The sequence below is a fragment of the Chrysochloris asiatica genome, unplaced genomic scaffold (assembly GCF_000296735.1).
Source record: "Chrysochloris asiatica unplaced genomic scaffold, ChrAsi1.0 scaffold00006, whole genome shotgun sequence".
In the NCBI taxonomy this organism is placed as follows: domain Eukaryota; kingdom Metazoa; phylum Chordata; class Mammalia; order Afrosoricida; family Chrysochloridae; genus Chrysochloris; species Chrysochloris asiatica.
Window position 1 is genome coordinate 20,516,854 of NW_006408524.1, and position 24,239 is coordinate 20,541,092.

Here is a 24,239-nt window from a genome sequence, read left to right on the forward strand (position 1 = left end):
CTGTTGGAACAGGGCTGATGAAAGGAGATGGGGATAAGAATATTGCGGTACAATAGCAAATAATTGCTATCAGGATTGACTGTGAGGGTTGGAAATGTAAAGGTAGATGTTTTGTAACAAAAGGAGGGGAGTGATTGATTTTGCAGTCCAGGAGCAGAGGACACTGAGACCATCGAGTGAGACCCTATCCAGAAAGCAGCAACGCTAGAAATGGAGGCAGAGACAACGACATGGAGAGATGGAGCAGCTGGGGACTCTGGACTCCGGGAAGGAGGGGGGGCGTGTGCTGACAGCCAGGGGTAGGCTTGTGGGGTTGTTTAATGATGCATAGAGGTGATTGTAATCATTGCATTGAAACAAAATAAGAAAGGAAGAATGCAAAGCTGGTGTTCTCCCAAGTAAACTATCACATATTTCACAATAAAAACTTAAAAAATTGTTACTGATGACTAGACATGGATTCATCATTGCAAGCCTGAGGGTAAATGGCTGAGTATGCAATGGAAACATCCTCAATCACAGACCAAGAAAAAGCTCCAAAGTCAACCAGCCATCAGCTGGAAAATTGGTGCTTACCTTTTTCTGGGATTCCCAAGGGCTAGTAGTAGAACACTACCAGGAAAAAGTTCAACAAGCAAGAAAGCTCTTACAGTGAGATGCTCACTAACAAGCTGAAGCAACACTATCCAAGGGCTTTGCTAATCTTGCATGGCAATGCACGTCCCCACACCTCTGCCCACACTGATGACACTCTGCAAAAATTTCATTTTGAGGTGTTAAAGTATCCTCCATATAGTCTTGATCTTGTTCCATTAGAGTTTCACCTGTGTGGTCCCCTGAGGGCATCCTTTCAAGGACCAAGAGTCACCTCTGAGGAAGAAGTGAAGCCAGTGGTGTACTCGTGGCTCTCAACTCAGCCTAAAACATTGTAAATTAAGGGAATATGAGAACTTATTGACAGATGGAAAAAGTGTATTGAAAAGCAGAGATTATGTTGAAAAATGATGTATTTGTCTTTTGTAAAAGTTGATTAAAATAAATTCTACAGCCAGAAAAATAAATAAATAAATAACATCTAAATTCAAAATGCATCTGACCCAAAAGTTTTGGGTAAGGGATTATGAACCTGAAGTACCTGTTATGGAGTGAACTCTGTTCCCTAGAAAGCTGTGAAGCCCTAACACTTGTACCTGTGACTGGTAGCCCTGTTTGGAAGTAGTTTTCTTTTGTTATGTTAATGAGGTCATAGGGAAATAGGGTGGGTCCCAAACCTAATCCCTTCTATGTGATGTCTCCTTAAATTATTAAGTGCTGCTAAGTCAGTTCCAAACCATAGCGACCCTGCATAGGGTCTCCAAGGAGCAGCTGGTGATCTTGAACTGCCTACCCTGCAGTTCAAACGGCTTTACAGTCCGGCTCATTAACCCACAGCGCCACACTAGGACTCTGACTCATAGTGACTCTGTATATGAGTCTGAGGAGCGGCTGGTGGGTTTGAACCAACACCTTGAAGTTCAAATCGACCTCACAGTCCAGTGCTTACCCTACAGTGCTACACCAGAACTCCTGAGATGTCTCAGGAGTCCTATTAAGGGAAAACAGACTTGAAGAGAGACACACACAGAGGGTGATCTGGTGCCATGTGAAGAGGGAAGCAGCCCAGGAGCACCAAGGATGAAGCTACTAGAAGAAGCAGGAGGCAGGGAAGGACCTCCTGTTAGAGTCGATGCTTTGCACTTGGACTTCTGGTCTCCTGAATTTTGAGAAAATTCATTTCTGTTCTTTAATACCTATGCTATTTTTGTTACAAGCACTAGCAAACTAAGACAGCACCTATCTGTCCTCAACAAGAATGCAGTGAGAGAATGCATGTGAGGCACATTCAGCTCTCAGCAAACAGTAGCTACTGCTCTGCTCTGTGTCCCTCTCCCCACCTCCACATGTCCTGAACCTCCAGCCGGAGCCCAGGAATGGCAGCGGCCCTGCCTCTCTTATCTCTGGTGTCTCTGGCTCTATGCCTGGTAAGATTTGCATTTTCACATTTTTTTAAAATGAAGGCATTTCAAAGGTGGTAACTGACATTTCTTCTCGTATCAGTTCATATCAATGTTATGAACTGATGAGATGGAAGCAAGCTCACACTCTTAGCAATCAGCGGTGAGAAAACAAAAACAGACCTGCGGGGCTCAGACTTGGTTGAAAAATTCCGAACATCTCAGCATTTCCAGAAATAATCCAGGGCCAATTGGTAAAGACTGGGCTGGAATATGGAAAGCTAATTCTGTAGTTTTCTGGACTATTGGAAATTACTCAGCTCAAAAACCTCCAGGAAAAGCCACCCAGCATATGTCTGCTATAGAGGAAGGGAGCGATTAGTCACCATGCCCAAGCCCAGGCAGACACAGATTTCTGGCCAAGGGGAACCAGAGCTGCTGCAGGGAGCCCAGCCTCTTGTCTCACCCTTTAGCAAGCACAGAACTAATCTAGTTATTTTTAAAAATGAAGAAATAGCTAATGACCCTTGGCGCTTTTTTTCTTGAGTAGCCAATAATACAAAGGCCCAAAATTCACCTTCCAAAAAACCTTGGGCGATTCTACACAGCCCATCCTTCGATATTCTTCAGAAAGTGTGTGGAAAACCACACCTCCCAAATCTACTACTAGATGTCTACCACAACGTCCTCGGCAGAAAAGTAGATATGAGTCATCCCCTCATGAAAAGGTCCATTACACGCACTTAATGATTACAATTGCGCAGTAGAAGCAGACCCATCTGGTCCAGAGATTCTCAGAGTGTGGTCCACTGTCCCGTGGGTGTCCCAAAACCCTTTTGTTGTTGTTAAGAGCCGTCGAGTTGATTCCGACTCATAGAGACCCTCCTTGTACAAGGTTTCCAAGGAGCAGCTGGTGAGTTTGAACCACCAACCTTGTGGTTCAAAGAAGGCTCAAAATTACTCCCATAATATGGCATGGTTTGTCTTTTTCACTGTGTTGACATCTGCAATGCTATGGTAGGACCCACTGCTGACCCTCAGCACAAATCAGGCAACACCATCAAACTTTACCAGTATTTAATGTATTCTTCACCACCATGTAGTAGTGATAAAAAAAGTGAAGTGCTCATTTCATTTACTACCCTTGCTGAAACAGTGAAAGCTACTAATTTTTAAAATGTCAACCTAACCACATATATCTTTTTAATATCTTATGTGACCAATCATGAGTCGGTTCTGACCCATAGCAACCCTGTCATCGGGTTTCCAAGGAGCAGCTGGTGAGCTTGAACTGTCGGCCTTGAGGCTCAAACCGACCTTGCAATCCAGCACATTAACCCACAGCGCCATACCAGGATTCCACTCTGCTCGGTACAGAAGCATAAAGGCTGTCCCAAAGCAAAGCATTTGTGCGATGCTGAGATATGAGCTGTGGTTTTTCAGGGAACCCACCTTTTGCTTCTAAGAACAACTGAGACACAAACTACTCATATCTGGATGTTCCGCAGGCATTTTCTTGAAACTATATTGAGCCCATTACTTCAAGGCAAGCAAATGCCATCTTTATTGTCAACAATGAAATTCCAGCTTTAAAGTGAAAGATGGAGTTTTAGGTAACTTATACCTGCCAGTGTCACTTTGTAGTTCTTTCCAGTACTTCAGAATGTTTCTGATGAGTTGGGTAGTGCTACCAACAAATGTGATATCTGGATATTGTATAGTGAAATGTGTCAACATTTGGAAGAACTGCATAACTCAGCAAACCTGTATTTTCCAAATGACCAGTGCATCATGTTACAAAATCACACAGGAATAAAGGATTCAAGACAGATCAATAGAATTTGATAAACTACAAAAAGTTCAAGGATGTGATTTCAGATTCCGTATAAAGAACCCACCACTTGTTGAGTTTTGGTGTAATAACAAGGAATATCCCTAATTATCTGCAAATTCTATTAAAATGTTCCTCTCTTCTGTAACTGTGCATCTTTATGAAGCTAGATTTCTTTCCTTTACATATTTCAACTAAAGTAATAAATATCAGGACATATTGAATGCAGAAGCAGATGTAAAACTTGAGTTGTCTTTTACTAAGCCAGACACTAAAAAGATTTGCAGAATATGTAAAATAATGCCATTCATCTAATGTTTTTTTCTTGAAATATATGCTTATTTTTTCATTAAAAAATGGTGTTTGTGTTCAGTGTAATGGGTTTATTATTACTATTTTTGAATTTTAGTTTCTAATATAATAAATGGACTCCTGGTATGGTGCTGTGGGTTAATGCACTGGACTGCCATGTCAGTTTGAACTGCCAGCTCAGCAGTTCAAACTCACCAGCCGCTCCTTGGAAACCCTATACAGGGTCGCTATGAGTCGGACCCAACTCAACAGCACTTAACAACAGCAACAACAAAATAATAAATATCAGCAGATAGAACCCACACAATCTCTTGGACTTGAGCGTGTCAACCATTGCTGTTAAGTCGATTCCCACTCATAGCAACCCTATGGGACAGGACAGAACTTCTGCATAGGGTTTCTGAGGCTCTAAATCTTCATGAAAGCTGACTGCCTCATCCCAAAGAGCAACAGATGAGTTTGAATTTCTGACCTTTCAGTTTGCAGCTAAGCACTTAATCATTGCAACCACTAGTATTCCTCTAAGAGTATAAAAGAATCCTAAAACCAGAAGTTTGAGAACCACTGATATAGACTAAACTCTCAACCAGACAGGAGCCCCTTTTACAAAGCCCCAGCAGGTGGAGTTCCTAGCATAACTACTAGTGAAATCTACAGAAAAAAATACGTTGCCAACAAGTCAGTTCCACCTCCTGTTGACCCTGGTGTGTGTTCGAGTAGAACTGTGTTTCATAGGGCTTTTCAAGGGCTAGGTTTTTTGTGGTAGATCAACAGGCTTTTTTTCTTAGGTACCTCTGAGTACACTCAGCTCGTCAACCAAAAGTGTTAACAGCCAAAAGTGTTAACCATTTGCACCACTCTAGGAGTCCTGGTGTGGCGTTGTGGGTTAATGCGCCAGACTGCAAAGCCATTTGAACTGCAAGGTCGGCGGTTCAAGCACACCAGTCACTCCTTGGAAACCCTATGCAGGGTCTCTGTGGGTCGGAACCGAGTCAATGGCACTTAACAACAACAACAGTCCCTTCTAGGAGTCCTGGTGTGGCGCTGTGGGCTAATGCGCCAGACTGCAAAGTCATTTGAACTGCAAGGTTGGTGGCTCAAGCTCACCAGCTGCTCCGTGGAAACCCTATACAGGGTATCTATGGGTCAGAACTGACTTGACAGTACTTGAACAACAACAACAACAACAGTCCCTTCTAAGAAGGAGCCCTTGTAGCACAGTGGGTCAAGCGTTGGGCTGCTAACCTCAAGATCAGCAGTTCGGATCCACCAGCCGCTAAGGAGGAGAAAGATGAGACTTTCTGCTCCCGTAAAGATTTACAGCATCGGAAACCCTGTACATGCTCACTATGAGTCAGAGCCCAAGCAGAGCAGCAGTAGCAGCAGTCCCTTCTAAAACAGCCTACTCCACTAATTGAGCGTTCCTCACACCAATCTCACCCATGAGTCCTAGCTGTGCTTTCTGGAGACACCAGGCATGAGTATGCCATTCAACAACCTAAAACACACCAGGCACAAGACACAGACATGGTGGAGCCCCTGGTCTTGAGAGAAGATTCTAGTCTAAGCTCAAGGTGGTTAATAGAGTTCGTCTCACAAGCTACTCCATTCTGTCTACTGGTAGCAACTGCTGGAGGTGCCCATGAGGTCCTGAAGTCATACCCAGGCTGGCTGGGGGAAAGAACACTGAGATCAGCTAGCAATGTCTGCCACAGGCACGGCATTAGGGAGTGATGATCTGAAAGCCACATAATTCCTATCATAGAATTAGCCTACTTCTGCCTCCATAGTTAAGCTAAGAAATCTCTTACACTCTGCCACACCTCTCACAAGGCTTCTCTTCTTAAGATTAAACAACCCATCCAATTTCCTCCAAATTCTTCACCTTCCTAGTCCCTTTCCTCTGGACATGGCCCAGTTCATGAATATGCGGGACATGACATCAAGGTGTGGTCTGAACCACCCAGAGAGAAGTAGACATGTATTTCCCAGGATCTGACCAGTGGCCATCTCAGAGCCACAAAATCTCAGAGGCAGAGATTTCTGGGATAGCTGGGATAACTGATCTGTCAAAAGACACCATGGCCCAGAGAAATAGAAAAAGCTTGACCAAAGATCTCACAAGATCAAAGCAGAGGACAGGAGAGGGAGCCACTTATTCCTATCCTAGTTCCAAAGGAACTCAGAGTGCAGGCTTCTACACTGAGTCCAATCTAAACTTAAGTGAGGGTGGCTATCGTCAGCCAGGGACACAGATGACCTATATTCGATTTGCTCAGGCTCCCTGATTTAACTGATAGAAACTTTGAGTTTAACTTGTGTTTTCACTTTGTTTTTCTGTTCATCTGTTGCTTTGCAAACTCCTTTGTCCTTGTCCTCACATTTGGTTCAATTTCCCTGCCTAGTGGAACCCTACCAAGGTGTCTCCCTCAGCGAGACTATAAAACAATGATGTCAGATTTTTATATAATACTTTTCCTGAAAGAGAAAAAATAAGAGCAAAACAGATGAAATGAGAAGGCTTGTGGTTTCTTTTGCCTTTTAAATTCCATGCATTGAAAACTAAAACAGATTTTTTTTTTCTAGACTTGAATAGGTGTCTACCATTCCTGAATTGCAAAGACAAACCTGGGTAGATGTGTTCTCGTGTGGCAACGTAATATAAAACCAGAGCATATCAGAGATTGAAGGGCCCTTAGGGGGTCTTCAGTCCACTGAACTTGGCTGACAGGACAGGTAAACTGAGGACAGGGAAGGAGATGAGGACTGCCCAGGTCCCAAAGGGTGTTTATGGCAGAGCCAAAATGAGAACATTTTCCCATCATGCTACACAGATCTTCCTTCTTAGGCTGCCTTGTGTGGCACCCCAAAACAACCCCACAGTGGCTCCCTGCATCCCCAGCTCTCACTCTCCTCTCCCATATCAGCAGTAAGAACAACAGCCCCACCTGCGGGGAACTGGCCATGGGCCCAGTCATCATGCCTCGGACAATTAGGCCAGACTTCATCCTGCTCTTCTCTCCCATCTTCTTCACGTCCACAGAAGACTCCAGTGATTTAAGATTTTCCATCTTCTCCCAAGCAGGAATCAAGGCAGGGTTTTCACCTGGGATCGTCTGCACCGGCTTACTTTTGTGTGGGGGCCTTTTGGAAGATACAAAATTGCCAAGTACATCCCCATCAAGATTGTCATGTCTGCAAAAAGAAAGAAAGAAAAAAAAAAATGGGAGGGGGAGGCAAATCTTTCCACTCACTGAAAGGAATCAGTAACCATGATAATAAATTCAACATTGAACAGGCATTCATAGTCAGCCTATCATCACTACAAGATATGATGGTTTCTAACTAGCAGTCTGTCACGAAGGGTCAGACGTGGAAAATGCTGTGGTATCCAAGCAACTTCAATCTACAAAATAAAACTGGTGAACTGGTAAATGAAGTCCTCCCTGATTAGTCCTGATTACCCTCAAGTCCTCAAAATAAGGACCAACTCTTGGCTTCTAGACTCAAGTTATCAAGGAAGGCTGTATCCTCTCAACACTAAGAGGTATGATTGTATGTATGTATGGATGGATGGATGAACGGATAGATAGGTAGGTAGGCCAGTTGGTCAGTCGGCCACCTGGAATCAACTCTAACTCAATGTTACCCAGTCCTGTGTCAACCCTATAATCACCCACATGTTCAAGATCGCTGTTGTTGCTATGTTGCCAGTCCATCTTTCCAAGGGCCTTCCTCGCCCTCACTGGCCCTCTGCTTCACCAACCATGATGTCCTCCATTAGCAATGAATTGTTCTCTTCTAGCCATTGATCCTTCCTAGTGACATCTCCAAATCAAGAGAGCCGGACAATGTTCTATTGGGAGCCATAAGGTTTCCGTGGGTTAAGTTTCTGAAGATCCCCAGACCTGCCTTCTTAGTCTGGAAGTGCTGCTAAAATCTGTCCACCATGGTGACCCTGCTGTGATTTAAAATCTTGGTGGCATGGCTCCAGTAATGGAGTATAAAGAATGGCAGCAGACTCGGTGGTCCCTGGCTATGCAGTTAAGGTTGGAGCCAAGCATGCCATGTGATACTTTTCTTGAGTTGCTTGGTTGAAAGAGAGTCAAAAAGTATGTGTGAGAAAGAAAGAGAGAGAGAAAGAGAGCAAATAAGAGGGGAGGGATCCAGAGGGCATGGAGGAATGTAGAATCTCCACTGAGTAGTATTCAATCTGGGCGGGGCTGATGAAAGGAGATGCGGATAGGTCGCTTGTGATACAACAGTGAATAATTGTTATCAGGACTGACTGTGAGGGTTGGAAATGTAAAGGTAGACGTTTTGTAGCAAATGGAGGGGAGTGGTGGACTTTGCAGTCCAGGAGCGGAGATCCCTGGGACCATCAAGGGAGAAGAGCAGACCCTACCCAGAGAAACAGTAACACGAGAGATAGAGGCAGAGACTATGACGTGAAGAGATGGAGCAGCTGGGAACTTTAGACCCAGAGAGGGAGAGGGGCTGTGTGCTGACCACTCGGGGCTAGGCTTGCGGGGTTGTTTGATAATGCATGGAGGGGATTGTAACCATGGAAATGAAATGATATACGATAGGATGAATGTAAAGCTAATGTTCTCCCATGTAAACTGTCACATAATTCACAATAAAACATTAAAAAAAAAAAAGAGGGGAGGGAAGGTCAATGAGTCAAAACAAGGAAACCATCAAAAGGAACGAATCTTGACTGTGATCCCTCAGAGCCCAGCTCTCTTGACATGGGTCGGGCTATTTTCTACCACCAGACTCACTCTGGAGTCCTGGGGTGGTACTGTAGGATACTCACTTGACCTCAAGATTGGTTGAGCCATAAGGTCAGCCATTCAAACTCACTAGCCACTCCTTGGAAACCTTATACAGGGTTGCTATGAGTCTGAACCAGCACTTAATAACAACAGACTCAGTCTGGTATAAATGGGCATGGTGAGAAGGAGCCACAGGAGACAGCTGGGGAGTCTTCTGCTGAGTCTAGAAAAAGCAGGTAGGTAGGAGTCAGCCAGGAGAAGGTCCCAGGCACTATCACAGAGGCAAGACATGTGCGTTCAGATACATGTATCTGTTTGAGTCCCTGCTTTCAGCTCTCTTGGGTATGTACTTAGGAGAGAACTTGCTGGGTCATATGTGATCCTGTTGAACTGACTGAGGATCCGCCATGGTGCTTTGCACAATGGCTGCATCATTAATCAGTCCCACTAGCAAAGCATGACAGCTCCACAGCCTCGCCAAGCTAGAAACTGGCATCTAAGTGTTCATCGACTGGTGATGATTAAACAAAATGTGACCTGCCTGTATGATGGAACATGACTCAACCATGGATGTATGGAACCTGGAAGCATGTTCAGTGAAATAAGCCAGGCACAAAGGTACATGTATGATTCCACTTACATAAACTATCCAGAATAGGCAAATGCATAGAAAACAGATTCGAGGTCACTAAGGACTAACGGAAAGAGACAGATGGGGAGGTATTGTCTAATGGGTATTAAGTTTCTGTTTGAGGTGACGAAAACGTTTGAAAATAATGGTGAAGGTTGCACAACAAGGCTAATAGAACTAATACCACTGAATGGTATACTTTAAATGATTAAATAGCAAATTCTGTGTTATATCCGAGGGGTTTCAAAAATTTCATGGAAAAATTCCAGTATCTTTTCAGTTCATTTTTCCACAAACTCTTGAAGCCCTCATGCATATTTAATTTTCTAAAAAATACTAGAGGGAAAAGCATAATGGTTCCGGTGAGCAAAAGGGGCTGGAGGGTGGAAAAGTTGCTCCCAAGGACTCAGATTTAATACTACGGGGAGTATCTCAAGGCCTGTCAGCAGGAGAGTGGCAATGGCTGGATTTGTTCTGTGGAAAGTTCACACAGTCTTAGAAGGAAGGTGGCGGTGGTGGTGTGCCTTGGGGTCTGTTCTGACTCTTATAGCGATGCAGGATAGCATTCCCGAGGCTGTAAATCTTTACGGGAGCAGAAAGCCTCACCTATCTCCCAAGGAATGGCTGGAAGTTTCATACCCACTACACTACCAGAGCTCCTTAAAAGGAGGGTATGTATGCCTTAGAATTTGAGGAGAAGATTATCAGAGGCCAAAAGACAAAGGAGTCCAGGGTTAGAACTCATCCAGAAGCCCCTCAAAAGACATGGAGCTTTCTGCACACCTAGGGCTGCCCTGAGTCGGAATCAACTCCACAGCAACTAACAATATCAATTAAGATCAATGAAGAGCAGGTGGGAATTATCCAGGTGAGAAAGGATGAGGTCGTTAAAATAGGGACAGAGAAATGGGCGAGTCTAGTGTCAGTCAGGAGGAGAAGCTAACAGCGCATGTTGTTGTTAGCTGCCATCAACTCAGCCCCAAGTCATGGGGCCCACATGTACATCAGAACAAAACACTGCACAGTCCTGTGCCGTCTTCATGGTTCTTGGTTCATTTGAGTCTACTGCTGCAGTTACTGTGTAACACCTTACAATCTAGGGACGTCTCTTCCAGCACTATGTCAGACAGTATGGTGTTGTGATCCATAAGGTTTTAATTGGCTCATTTTCAGAAAGAGATTCCCCAGGCCTTTCTGCCTGGTCTTAGTGTGGAAGCGCCACTGAAATCTGTCCACCATGGGTGGTCCTGTGGCATTTGAAACACCAGTGACACAGCTTCCAGCAAGCCCCTAACATACAACAGACAGACAGGTGGTGAAGATACAGAAGATTACAGAGAAGGGAGAGTCAAGGTTAACACCCAAGCTTTTGCCTTCAATAATTAGGTAGCACTCAGGAGCCTCCGCTAATAATACATTGCTTGTTTTTATTGTATCTGTTGTTGCTGTTGTTGTTGTTAAGTGCCAATGATCCCATTCTGACTCATAGTGACCCTGAATAGGGTTTCCAAGTGGTTGGTCGATTTGAACCACCAACCCTGCAATTAACAGGTGTTTATACTCTAGCACCATGCCGGGACTCCTTTATTGTATTGTTTGCTGTTGTTAAATGCTGTTGAGTCAATTCAGACTCAAAGTGGTCCTGTATAGGGTTTCCAAGGAGCAGCTGGTGGGTTTGAACCGCTAACATCATGATTAACAGTTCAGTGCTTATCCCACATTGTTGTTGTTGTTGTTTAGTACCACGGAGTCGATTCCAACTCATAGTGACTCTGTAAAGGGTTCCTGAGGAATGGCTGGTGAGTTTGAACCACCAACCTTGAGGCTCAAACTAACCTTTTGGCCCAGTGTTTATCCTACAGTGCCACACCGGGACTCCACAGCCCGACATTGTTGTTTTTGTTAAGTAGCGTCAAGTTGGTTCTGACTCATAGCCATCCTAGATACGGTTTCCAAGGTACAACTGATGCACTTGAACTCCCGACCCTGCAGTTCACACTGAACTTGCAGTGCAGTGTATTAGCACACAATGCCACACCAGGACTCCAGGACTTCCTCAGGATAATTTACTTTTCCCCTCCAAGGGACTGGCCGTCTTCTTTATATCATTCCCATTACCTTTCACATCTCAAGCCTTCTGTGAATTTTATCATTTTCCTTGTACACTTCCTTTTGATAGCTTGACGCCCAGCCCCTAAGCCTCAGATACCCACAGGAAAGGAACGCTTTCCAATGGAGCTGAAGAGAACACCCAGGAAGTAGAACCCAATGCTGGTGACTACATGCAATGAGGCACATTAATGTTGTAATTTAGCGCAATTTAACTCAGCTCAAGCTAATGAAGGTCTGAGCAAGAATGTGAACTCATTTTCCTCCTAAGGGTAACAAACCACATTAGTTTTTAGATTTTTTTTTTCTATCTTTGACGTTTTGTTGCCTTTAAGAGAGCTATACAACTGTTTCTAAGAAGATGGAAACAACGCAAGTCTCTGAACCTTGTGAATCATGGAACTGAAAAGAAACATTTTCAATTGCAAGTATTCTCTTTCACAAAGTGGTCCATTTCCATGGCCTCTGGAGGAAACAGTAGTGCCATGCAACAGAGATTTGAAGCACTAAGTGTGGTTGGCTGAATAATGGTCCCTAAGGGGTCCACGTTTAAATCCCTGGAACCTGTGAATATATTGCCTTACGTGGTAAAAGGGACTTTGCAAATGTGAATAAGGTAAGGATTTTGAGATGGGGAGATTATCAGGCAGACCCTGTGTAATCAGTACCCATTGCCATCAGTGGATTCAGACTGATGGCAACCCTACGGGACAGATTATAACTGCGCCATCATTTCTGAGACTACAAATCTCTAAGGGAACACACAGTCTCATCTTTTGCCCATTGAGCAGGTGGTGGTTTAGCAGCCCAACGCTTAACCCACTGGGCCAGCATGACTCCTTAATGTAATCACTGGGGTCTTCATAAGAGGGAGATTGTTGTTGTTGTTGAGTGCCATTGAGTCGATTCCAACTCATAGTGACCCTCTATATGGTTTCCAAGGAGCAGCTTGAATCGCTGACTGTGCAGTTCAATGTGACTTTGCAGTCCAGTGCGTTAACCCACAGGGCCACTCCACGAAGGAAATGTGGTTGTTGTTATTGTGAAGTGTTGTCGAGTCGGTTCCAACCCATAGGGACCCTGTATAGGGTTTCTGAGGAGCGGCTGGTGAGCTTGAATCGCCGACCTTGCAGTTCAATGGCTTTGCAGTCTGGTGCATTAACCCACAGCGCCACACCACGAAGGAGACAGAAGAGTAAAATTTAGTAGCAGATGGGAGAATAGAAGCCAGAGGAGTGTCATGGACTGAATTGTGTGCCCCTCAAAGTATGTGTTGATGTCTTGGCCCCTATACCTAAAAAACATATCTTGTTTAGAAATAAGGTTTCCTCTTTTATATTAATCAGGTCATACCTAAGTAGAATGAATTCTAACCTAATCGCCTCTGAATTCCAAAAAGCAAGGTACAGAGACACAGACAAGGAGGCGAGGAAGACAGACAATGGATACAAAGGCACCTACAGGGCTGTTGGCATCTACTAGAAACTGAAATAGACAAGGAAGGCCTGCCCTTAGAACCACACACTTAATTCAGGCTTACAGACTCCTAATCTGTGAGAGAATAAATTTCTGTTCCTTAAAGCTACCCACTTGTGGTATTTCTGTTACAGCAGCCCTAAGCCACTAAGACAAGGTGGAAATGATACAAGCCAGGGGCCATGAGCCAAGGTCTCTCCCCTCAGAGCTTTCCAAAGGAGCCAACCTGCCAACACCTTGACTTTAGCCGAGTAAGACTACTTTTGGACTTGTAGTTTCCAGAACTGTAGGGTAATAAGTTTAAGTCACTAAGTTGACACAGTGAAACCTGTGAGAGCAAGGACTTAACAGGACAGCTTTGTTTTTCTAAGCCTTGCGAGTTTCCTGCCTTTGACAAGGTGCGTCTTACCATTCTTTCTACCTCACCTTTTAGAAGGAAATACTTAAGTTCTCTTTCTCTGTCAGGTTGGCTCCTTACAGGTTCTGGCTTCCGTAGGTTCTCCTGTCGTAACTTGTTACAATAGCAAGAGAAAACGAAACCCCAGAGAAAACGGGACGAGATACCTGACTTTGCTTGTTTCTGATCTCCATCCTGCATCTTCATCCGAAAGGTCATAGATATTTACGAGGGTGGTCTCTGAGCATCTCAACGGCAATTTGTTATTTTTCTTTGGAACTGAGAGTGCAGGGATTGGTGTTTCTTGAGTGAAATTGTTAGCAGGGTTTCCGAAGTGATCCAGAAAGTATCTGGTAATGAGTTCCAGGTTTGTTTTTAAAGGGTTTTCCTTTGCCTGTCATTGAGACAGAAATACAAAGCATTAATTGTACACACTGCGTCCAGTGGTGAAGGGTAGAAAAGATAGCTATTCCAATTCTTTAGCATGCATTTATCAACTGGCTATTCACTCAAACATTCTTTCAACACATATTCCCTGAGTGCCTGTTGGGTGTAGGCACTGTGTCGGATAGAGGCTCAGAGATGAAGACAAAACCTTGGTCCTAAAAGAACTAGAAGCTAATGTGCAGGTCAGGCAATTCTCTGAAGAAATTAAATGTGATATGAATACAGGAATACCCAAAAAAGTGTTCGCTTGGCTTTTTCTCATAGGAATAACTTTATAAAATGTAAATCCTTTCATTAAAAAACAACCTTTGAAGACCACTGACTCTTTATATATATATGTAAGTTTTTATTGTGAATTGAGTGATAGTTTACATGGGAGAACATTCGCTTTACATTCATCCTATCATATTTCATTTCATTGCAAGGATTACAATCCCCTCCATGCATCATCATTCAACAGCATTTGCTTCCATTCCCTCTTTTTTTTTTTTTTTAAATGTATACCAAAGCACTTAGGAATATATACCTAATCCAACAACCAAAGGGCATACCCTGCATGCCAGCCCCCCAGCCACCAGCACACAGCCCCTTCTCCCTCCTTGAGTCTAGAGACCCCAGCCGCTCCATCTCTCCACATCATCATCTCTGCCTCCATCTCTGGCATCGCTGCTTCTCTGGGTAGAGTCCCACACTCCACTCTTCTCCCTTGATGGTCCCCAGGGTCCTCCACTCCTGGACTGCAAAATCAACCACTCCCCTCCTTTTGTTACAAAACTTCTACCTTTACATTGGCAACATTCACAATTAGTCCTGATAGCAATTATTCACTATTGAACCACAAGAGTCTTATCCCCATCTCCTTTCACCAGTCCCATCTAGACAGGTTGGAAACCACTCAGTGGAGACTCTACCTTCCCCCGCACCCTCTGAAACTAAGCTCCCTCTTGAAAACTTGTAAGCCAGTCACTTCACGCCTTTGTTACCCCTCCCTCCCATTTTGGGTAGCCAATGTCTAAGTTGCCCATCCCTGTCAACCCTGTGTACAGAGGGATTGGGAATGATCCTTGCTGTAAAGATTCATTCCCTGTTTTGAGCTTCTACATTCATAAGTATAGGTCAAGTTCATCAAATTGTAGCAGATTATGCTTTTTGCCCTCTTCTTTCTTCCTCTAGTCAAGTTCTGATCATCCAGCCATTGAAGCTATGTCAGATGGGTACTATCTGCAAGTTTGGGCAACTTTGTGCATCTCCCCTCACTTCACATCAGCTGGATGCTTCACTCTCTGCTCTAGTCCTCCGTGACTATGTCCCTGTCTATGGGCTCAGGAGTCCCAAGAAGACCACTGACTCTTGAAGTACCTAGCATTGGGAGCCTGGATTTTTCTTGGTTTGTGGCCTCTGCATTTAACACTGGATGTTAGGGCAACCGAGACCACAGACACAGAAGGCAATTCTGAGGAGCGCAGAGAGACTTGTCAGGGTTGTTCCATTTACATCCCAGTCTTAAAGAAAAAAGTTAATAGTTCTACAATAGGTTCTGGAAACAAATGATATCAATATTCCCCAACTCTGACCTTTGGAATTTGTCTTTAAATATAGATTACCCAGGCCCCACCGAGACCTACTAAGCTAGAATCTCAGAGACGGGCAGGGGGTCCTGGTTTATTTTTAAATGCCTCTGAGTTGCAGCTTAGATACAGCTCTGTAAGTACTAACTTCAGGGATCCATACCATGTGACTGCATCAACCCCCATGTCTCTTTTCTGGGACACCCAGGCCCTGCTAATCTGAAGCCGGACGTGGAGTGTTGAATGGGTTTGTGATCAGGGTGGCCCAGTGCCCACCACAGAGCCTAGCGCAGAGGGCATGTGCAGGGCTCATCAACATCTGCCCCCAATGTAACCCCCTGATTTACACTGCAGAACTCTGGGATGAAGGTTACCACACCAAAGGAGCCATGAAGAAATTCTGCAGATTTTTTCTGTCAATAAGGGAATAGTTTTATTTTTTTCACACTTGTTGTTAGGTGCCATTGAGTCAATACCAACTCATAGCAACCTTATGCACAGCAGAACGAAACACTGCCCGATCCTGGGCCAACCTCATTACTGTTGTCACGCTTGAGTCCACTGATGCTGCCAATCCATCTCGTTGGGGGTCTTTCTCTTATTCTCTGACCCTCCTCCTTACCAAATATGATATCCTTCTCCAGTGACTGGTCCCTCCTGACAATATGTCCAAAGTATGAGAGATGAAGTTTGGCCATCTTGGCTTCTAAGGGGCACCCTGGCTGCACTTCTTCCAAAATGGATCTGTTGGTTCTTTTGGCAGCCCATGGCACTTTCAATATTCTCCTCCAACACCATAATTCAAAGGCATCAATTCTTCTACAGTCTTCCAGCTTTCACATGCATATGAGGTTATTGAAAATACCATGGCTTGGGTCAGGTGCACCTTAGTCCTCAAGCTGACATCTTTGCTCTTCAACACTTTAAAAAGGTCTTGTGCAGCAGATTTGCCTAATGCAATACGTCGTTTGATTTCTTGACTGCTGCTTCCATGAGTGTTGATAGTTGATCCAAGAAGAATGAAGTCCTTGACAACTTCAATCTTTTCTCCACTGATCAGAATGTTGTTTACTAGCCCAGTGGTGAGGATTTTTTGTTTTCTTTACATTGAGACGTAAAAAACAAAACAAACATATCAAAACTATTTTCTCTAAATTTAAGAGAAGCTTACAATAAAGAGAGTTGGGGCTTGACGGGGCTGGTATTTGTATAAAATAGAAATAAATAATTCATTTCAACTTTCTTGGTTTTCCTTTCAGTAAGAGACACTTTGGACCCAGCCCTGAGTAGCAGGGATTATACACTATACTTTTCATGTCATTTTGCTTATAATAATCAAAGCCATTGTTGTTAGGTGCTGACAAGTTGGTTCTGACTCATAGTGACCCTATGGACAACAGATCACACTGCTGCGTGGTCCTGTGCCACCCTTGTCATCACTGCTGTTAGAGCCCACTGTTGAAGTCATTATGTCAAGCCATCTCTCCGAGGGTCTTCCTCTTTTTCAGTGACCCTCTGCTTTACTAAGCAGGATGTCATTTTCTCCAACGACGAGTCCCTTTGGGTAACATGTCCAAAGTGTGTGAGAAAAAGTCTCACATCCCTGATTCTGAGGCACATTCTGGCTGGACTTCTTCCAAGACACAGATCTGTTTGCTCTTTCTGGCAGTCCATGGTATAGTCGATATTCTTCTCCAACACCGTAATTCATAGGTACACTTCTTCTTCAGTCTTCGTTTTTCATTGTCCAGTTGAGGTGACTGAAAATACCACGACTTGAGTCAGGCATACCTTGGTCTTCAGTGACACCTGTGACACCTTACAGAGTCTTTTGCAGCATTTGTCCAGTGCAATACATCATTTGATTTCTTGACTGTTGCCTCCACCAGCACAGACATGATAGTGGTGGTGGCAGTGTGACATGGAGACAGTCCCGACTCATAGTGACCTTGTACTGGGTTTCCCAGGTTGTTGATCATTATGGGAGCAGAAAGCCTCATCTTTCTCACCTCTCTTTGGAATGGGCACAAATACGGATCTCTTCCAATCAGCTGTCTAAGTGGCTGCCTTTTCCAAATTTATTGGTATGCATAAGTATCTCCAGTGCCCATCAGTTTGTGGAAAGATTTCCATTTTTATTCCATCAATTCCCACAACCTGTTCTTTGCCAATGCCTTGAGCGCACCTTGGACTTCTTCCTTCAGGATCACTGGCTCTTGATCATATGCTATCTCTTAAAATGGTTGAACACCGACCATTTATTTTTGATACCCATTGTAGAAGGAGTTCTGGCAACGTAGTGGTTATGAGTCAGACTGCTAATCTCTTGATCAGCAGTTCAAAACTACCACTTGCTTGCAGGAGAAAGTGAGGCTTTCTGCTTCCATAAAGATTTACAGCCTCGGAAACCCTATGCAGGGTCGCAAAGAGTCAGAACCGACTTCACAGCACACCAGCACCCCTACCAGAACCACACTGTAGAGTCACAAAAGTAACCTCAGTGATGAAGGTGCACCATCCAAAGGCGAAGGCGGGCATTTCATTTTCCAGGACTACTTAGCAGTAATAGGGTGGAAATATCCTACTTTCTGATTTGCCTAAATTGTTTTGTCTGCTAGGAAATTCTTCACGTTTTAAAACAAAAAATAGTTCCATTTTAAACCCAAACCATTCAAAACTGGATGATAACAGCCCGCACCCAATCCATCTCATGCCTGTGTCACCAAGATTTCCAGCCTAACTGCACCCAGTCAGCTGATTTTCAATTCTAATATTATGAAAGTGGGGATTGCATAATTTTTAAGTCAAAGAGACACAATTAGATACCTTAATTTTTCAAACCTTAACTTTAGCTTACCATTTTCATCTATAAACCCACCCACTGCCTTCAAGTCGATTCTGACTCACAGAGCCCCCCTGCATATGGGTCCTGTGGCTGTCAACCTTTATGGGAGCAGAAAGTCTCCTCTTTCTCCCACAGAGTGGCTGGTGGGTTTGAACCTCCGACCTTGTGGTTAGCAGTGCAGGGCTTATCTTACAGTACCAGCAGGGCTCCTATTTTCATCTATAGTGCTGCTGTGTTTTGTCAAGTCAGTTCCAACTCATAGCCCCCCTGTGGAGAGGCTGTAAATCTTTACAGGAGCAGAAAGCAGCTAATGGATTCAAACTGCTGACCTTGGGGTTAGCAACCCAACACATAACCCACTATGCTACCAGGACTCCTTATTATCATCTATGATGATGGTGGTGGTGATGTGCCATGGAGTCAGTTCTGACTCATAGTGACCCTGTATAGGGTTTCTGAGGCTGTAAATCTCTACGGGAGCAGAAAGAATCATCTTTGTCCCGCGGAACGGCTGGTAGTTTCAAACTGCTGACCTTGAGGTTAGTTAGCGTCCCAACTCGTAACCAACCACTACACAGGGGAAAACAAAGTACTGGAAATATTAGCAATAAATTGTAGGGTTTTTCTGAAGTCATACTAACTTTGTGCTGGTGAATATAGAAATTATTATGCAACAACAGCTAGACTAATAAATACATTTTCTGTAAAATATAGACCCCAATTCATTGAGTAATAGCTAATTACTATGTAAATGAAATGATTAAGGACACCTGGTGGTGCTGTAGGTTAGGCATTGGGCTGCAAACTGCAAGGTCAGCGGTTCAAACCCACCAGCCAGTCATTCCTAGGGAGAAGGTTGATGCTGTCTGCTCCCGTAAAGATTTATAGTCACAGAAACCCTATATAGCGTTGCTATCAATATAAACTGACTCTATGGCAGTGAGGTGGGTAAATCCAATAATTAAGGCACTTATCAAAACCTGGGGTTCTGGTGTGGTGGTGCAGGATAAGTCCTGAACTGCTAATCACAAGGTTGGAGGTTCAAATCCACCAGCTACTCCTTAGAAACCCTTATACAGGGTCGCTATGGGTCGGAACAGACTCAACACCTCTTAACAACGGCAACACCAATCAAAACCTAATGAAAACATCCTAGGTATCTTGAGCTAATAGTTACCTTAAGGAGAGCATGATAGGGTGCAGACACAAAAATAACTGGAATGACTAAGACACTCTGGGAAATTAGGTAAAGGTGCATTACATAAGAACCCCATTGTACCAGAATGGGTAGCTGAATTTTCTGGCTAACTGTTTCATTCTCTGTTGATAATCTTTCTAAAATGTAGTCTACACTCCTAACTTAAATAGCAGGTGGAGGATTACTAAGCTTCAGCGGTCCTCTTCCGAAAAGGATTCCAGCTGAGCATGGAGTCTCTGGAAAATGCAAATGGTTAAAACGTTCAGTTAAAACTAATGGAAAGGTTGGAAGTTCGAGTCCCCCCCAGAGGGGTCTCATAAGAAAGACCTGGAAATCTACTGCTCCCAAAAAACAGCCATAAAAAACCCTTTGGGGTCTTCATGAGTCAGAGCAGACTTGACAGCAATGGGTTTCACGGAGCATCAGCAGGAGATGTGCCTGAGTGTCACTCCAGGGCCCAGAGGATGAAGGTTAGCTGTTTGATGGCTTTACTCTGTTGGACCGCCGTTGCCCTTTCTCCTCAAAGGGGAGAACAAAGGAGTCTAGTAACCACAATGCTCCTACTAGTTGGATACTAGGTAGTTAAGATTTATGGGTGTGCCTGAGATTCCATCCTTTACTTTATGGAGGGAAATGTGACCTAATTCCTTCCTGCCTAAATATTAAGCTGGTTTTCAAGGTGCTCTGAGGTCTCTCCAGATATCTCAGAAGCAGCCTTGGGAGGCTGGGAGTGTTCCCATACCAACCAAAATCGGCCAAGATTCCACTTGAGAACAAAGTTACAATTAAAAACATCAGTTTGATGGCCGTGGTTATGATAAGATTGGAAAGCGGAAGCCCTGAGTTCTACACTCATCCCTTCCCAGTAACTGACTGTAGGGTCTTAGCTGAGCCATTTTTCTCTGCCTTACAGCTCCCTGGGGTGGGGGTCCCACTAGACCAGTAATGGTCTAACAATTCTGGCTGGGCACAGAGGGTCTGCCCCGGGAAACCAAGACAAGAGCCCGTAGTCCCTGCCTTCCCTGGGGTGGCTGCCCTGCTTTGTTTTGCATACTGGACTTCTGCGTGAGATAACATTTGGTTGTTTATTTTTAAAAATAACATTGTGATAAATAATGAACTACATCATCAGGTTCTTTCCAACTTGGACACTATGTCCAACCACAGGGTAAAGTCTGCTAGAGAGTCCATTCTTAAACCTAATTAGAGGATTTTTCTTCGTAACAGAAAGCGCAATTAAGTTAGATGTATAGCTTCATTCATTCATATATGCATTCATCATTCATTTTTTTTCACAATGTCTGTTAACTATTATGATAAAGATGTTACGTATGAAAAAAACAAACGCGCTGCCATCAATTCTGACTCATAGCAACCCTATATAGGGCTTCTGAGACTATAAATCTCTACAGGAGAAAAACAAACAAACCATTGAGTCCATTCTGACTCAGAGTAATACTACAGGAAAAAGTAGCACTGACTGACAGGATTGCCAAGGCTGTAATCTCTTTTTTTAAGTTTTATTGTGAATTGAGTTTACATGGGAGAACATTAGCTTTACACTCATCCTATCGTATTTCATTTCATTGCAATGATTACAATCCCCTCCATCATTCAACGGCATTTGCTTCTATTCCCTGTGGATTTTTGGATGTACACCAAAACACTCAGGAATATGTAATTATTCAAACACCCAAAGGGCATACCCTGCAAACCTGCGACCCTCCACCCCCCAGCACACAGTCCCTTTCCCTCCATAAGTCTACAGTCCCCAGCCGCTCCATCTCTCCACATCATCATCTCTGCCTCCATCTCTGGCATCGCCGCTTCTCGGAGTAGGGTCCCACACTCCACTCCCACTCTTCTCCCTTGATAGTCCCAGGGTCCTCTGCTTCTGGACTGCAAGATCAACCAGTTCCCCCTTTTTGCTACAAAACCTCTATCTTTACATTTGCAACAATTGCAATTAGTCATGATAACAATTATTCACTATTGAACCATAAGAGTCTTATCCCCATCTCCTTTCACCAGCCACGTCTAGACAGGTTGGAAACCACTCAGTGGAGAGTCTACCTTCCACTGCACCTTCTGAAACTAAACTCCCTCTTGAAAACTTGTAAGCCAGTCACTCCATGCCTTTATAGTGCCCCCATTTTAGGTAGCCTGTGTCTAAGGTGCCCATCCCTCTCAACCCTGTATACACAGAGGATGAGAATGATCCTTGCTGTATAGATTCCTTCCCTCTTGGTTGGTATTTTAAGCTACTCCATCCATAAGTATAGGTCAAGTTTATCAAATTGTAGCAAATTACACTTGTTTTCTTTATTTTAAAAAAAAGGTTGTAATTCTTTACATAAGCAAACGACCACATCTTTCTCCTGAGAAGCATCTCGTGGGTTCAAATTGCTGACCTACCAGTTATCACTGAGCATTTGACCACTGTGCCACCAGGATTCATAGAAGCAGACAGCTTAATGATCTTTCTCACATGGAGTGGGGAGTGGGTTTGAACCACCAACCTTGTGGTTCACCACTGTGCCACCAGGGTAAAAATACAGTAATGAGCAGAACAGACACATCCGTGCATTCCTGTGTCAGGTATTTGGGAAGGCAGAGACTGATGAAAGAATCACACAACTGTTTTATTACAAATGTGGTAAGTACCACGAAGGAAACTATAGAATGCCGTGAAAACCTGTAAGGAAGTAGGGGATAGAGTTTGGGGGATCAGGGAGCCCCCCACCCAGGATGCACCATCCCATTTTCTCTCTCAACTCCGACACACTGGGGTTAGTTGAATGATATGCCACAGTAGACTTGAGAATAAGGCATGACTCAGAACTGCAGAAGGAAAATCTTACCCAGGCAGGGAATGGAAAATTTTAGTAGAACTGAATACTATTTTCTTAAGCACAGTCTTACTAAAAATAGCCTCAAGGGGGTAGGAGGGAGCACAGGGAATAACTGTCAGTAGCTGAGCAGAGTCAACAGCTAAAGTGATCCTAACAACCGCACACACACACTCATGCGTACACACACATGCCCACACTACGCTAAGGGGCAGCATCAGGCTGACTCAGGCTAGAAAACCAGCCCCCACTTGGGAGGGGTCCGCACGTGGCTTGGTCTGTTTCTGACCGCACACGTGGCAAGCCACAAGTTTCCTAACCTCTTGCCACACGTGGTCTCTGACAGGCAGAGGGGGCAGGACCCATGAGTGTTCTGACATCAACCACGCAGTACCTCAAAAGCCCCGTACCTTGTTCTCCTTGTAGAGAAATTCAAGATGCAAAACCTTGCGAAGCTCATTTCTGCTGTTTATGCTGAGATCCGAACGTGGGCGTTCCTGGTCCATGATCACACATGTCTTCTTCAAGCCCTGAGGGAAGAAACCTGACTCATTATTCACCATTTTAAATCAAAACCTTCAGTTCTCTGGCAAGGGCTATAAACAAAAGACTGTTGATGCTCACTGTAGCCATTCTTGTCCTGCATTCCTCACAGCAACACAAAAACTAACTTCAGCGTTTGTTTGTATATACCCCTTACATCTGGTACCACCTGCATAGAGATTGTATTCTAACTCTTCCCGATGGCCCTGTGGGCTCAGTTCATGCTGGAATTGTTAGCCTACTTCATAGCAAAGGAAGGTCACGTTGAGGTAAGTGACTTGCTCAAGGCCAGGTCGGAAGCCCTGATTTGGGCCCTAGATTTCGGGCTTTAAGAACAAGCAAAAGAAAATCAATAAGCAAAAGGCCAGTGCTCAGTCCCTTTTTCTTAGATTGTGTTATGGATTGGATTGTTTTCCCCAAAATACATGCTGCAAATCCTAACCCCTAGACCATGGGGGGTTTTTGGTAAATAAAAAACAAAATTTCATTGTGATTACAGAAAAGTCAGTGGGAGAAAAAAAAAAAGATTACCAAACTGGACTTTTGTTGTTACAACATTCTTTTTACATAAAGTCTTAACAGATAGGAGTTTCTCGCTCACATGCTGGCACCTTCATGGGATCCTGGGGAAGTGTAGGACACAGACCCAACAGCCCTTGAACTGCTGCCCTCCCACCCTCCTTCCCAAGGTAGCACAAGCCCTCAGGCTAGGCTGCAGCAGGGCAAGACCAGCTCTGTGCCCAAGGTGGGGGAGTCGCACGCTCTGCTGTGGACGGCGGCTTTGACTGTTTTCTTGTCCCTAGGTGGGCAGGTGAAGGTTGAGGCTTAGGTCCAGCAACATCTCAGAGTATGGCTCTCCACGGGGAGGAACCCAGGAAGCCTGGGCATAGCTGGGGACTCCAGTCCACTGAGGGCTTGGGCAGAGAGATGGGGTCAGCTTATCCCCTGGTATGGCACTGTAAGATAAGCACCAGACTGCAAACTGCAAGGTAGGCAGTTCAGACTCACCAGCTGCTCTTAGAAACCCTACACAGGGTCACCATGAGTCAGAACTTACTCTAGGGCACACAACAATATCATGGTTGTAACTATAATCCCATTTGGGAATGGGTTTTCTTTGTTATGCTAATATGGCAGTATTAATGTAGTCATTGTTGTTGTTGTTGTTAGGTGTCATCAAGTCAGTATCAACTCATAGCAACCTTATGCACAGCAGAATGAAACACTGCCCAATCCCGGGCCAACCTCACTACTGTTGCCA

At 44.2% G+C, this 24,239-nt stretch overlaps 1 protein-coding gene across 1 annotated transcript in view; it reads right to left on the bottom strand.

The window, feature by feature from the left end:
* The window catches only part of FAM188B (family with sequence similarity 188, member B), a 161,458-nt gene that overhangs the window by 128,070 nt on the left and 9,149 nt on the right, over positions 1-24,239 (bottom strand). The window contains exons 2-4 of the mRNA XM_006832163.1: positions 22,846-22,965; positions 13,696-13,922; positions 7,086-7,332 (exon numbers count right to left, since the gene is read on the bottom strand). Coding sequence (XP_006832226.1) covers positions 7,086-7,332; positions 13,696-13,922; positions 22,846-22,965 — 594 coding nt within the window. The remainder of the gene's footprint in view (positions 1-7,085; positions 7,333-13,695; positions 13,923-22,845; positions 22,966-24,239) is intronic.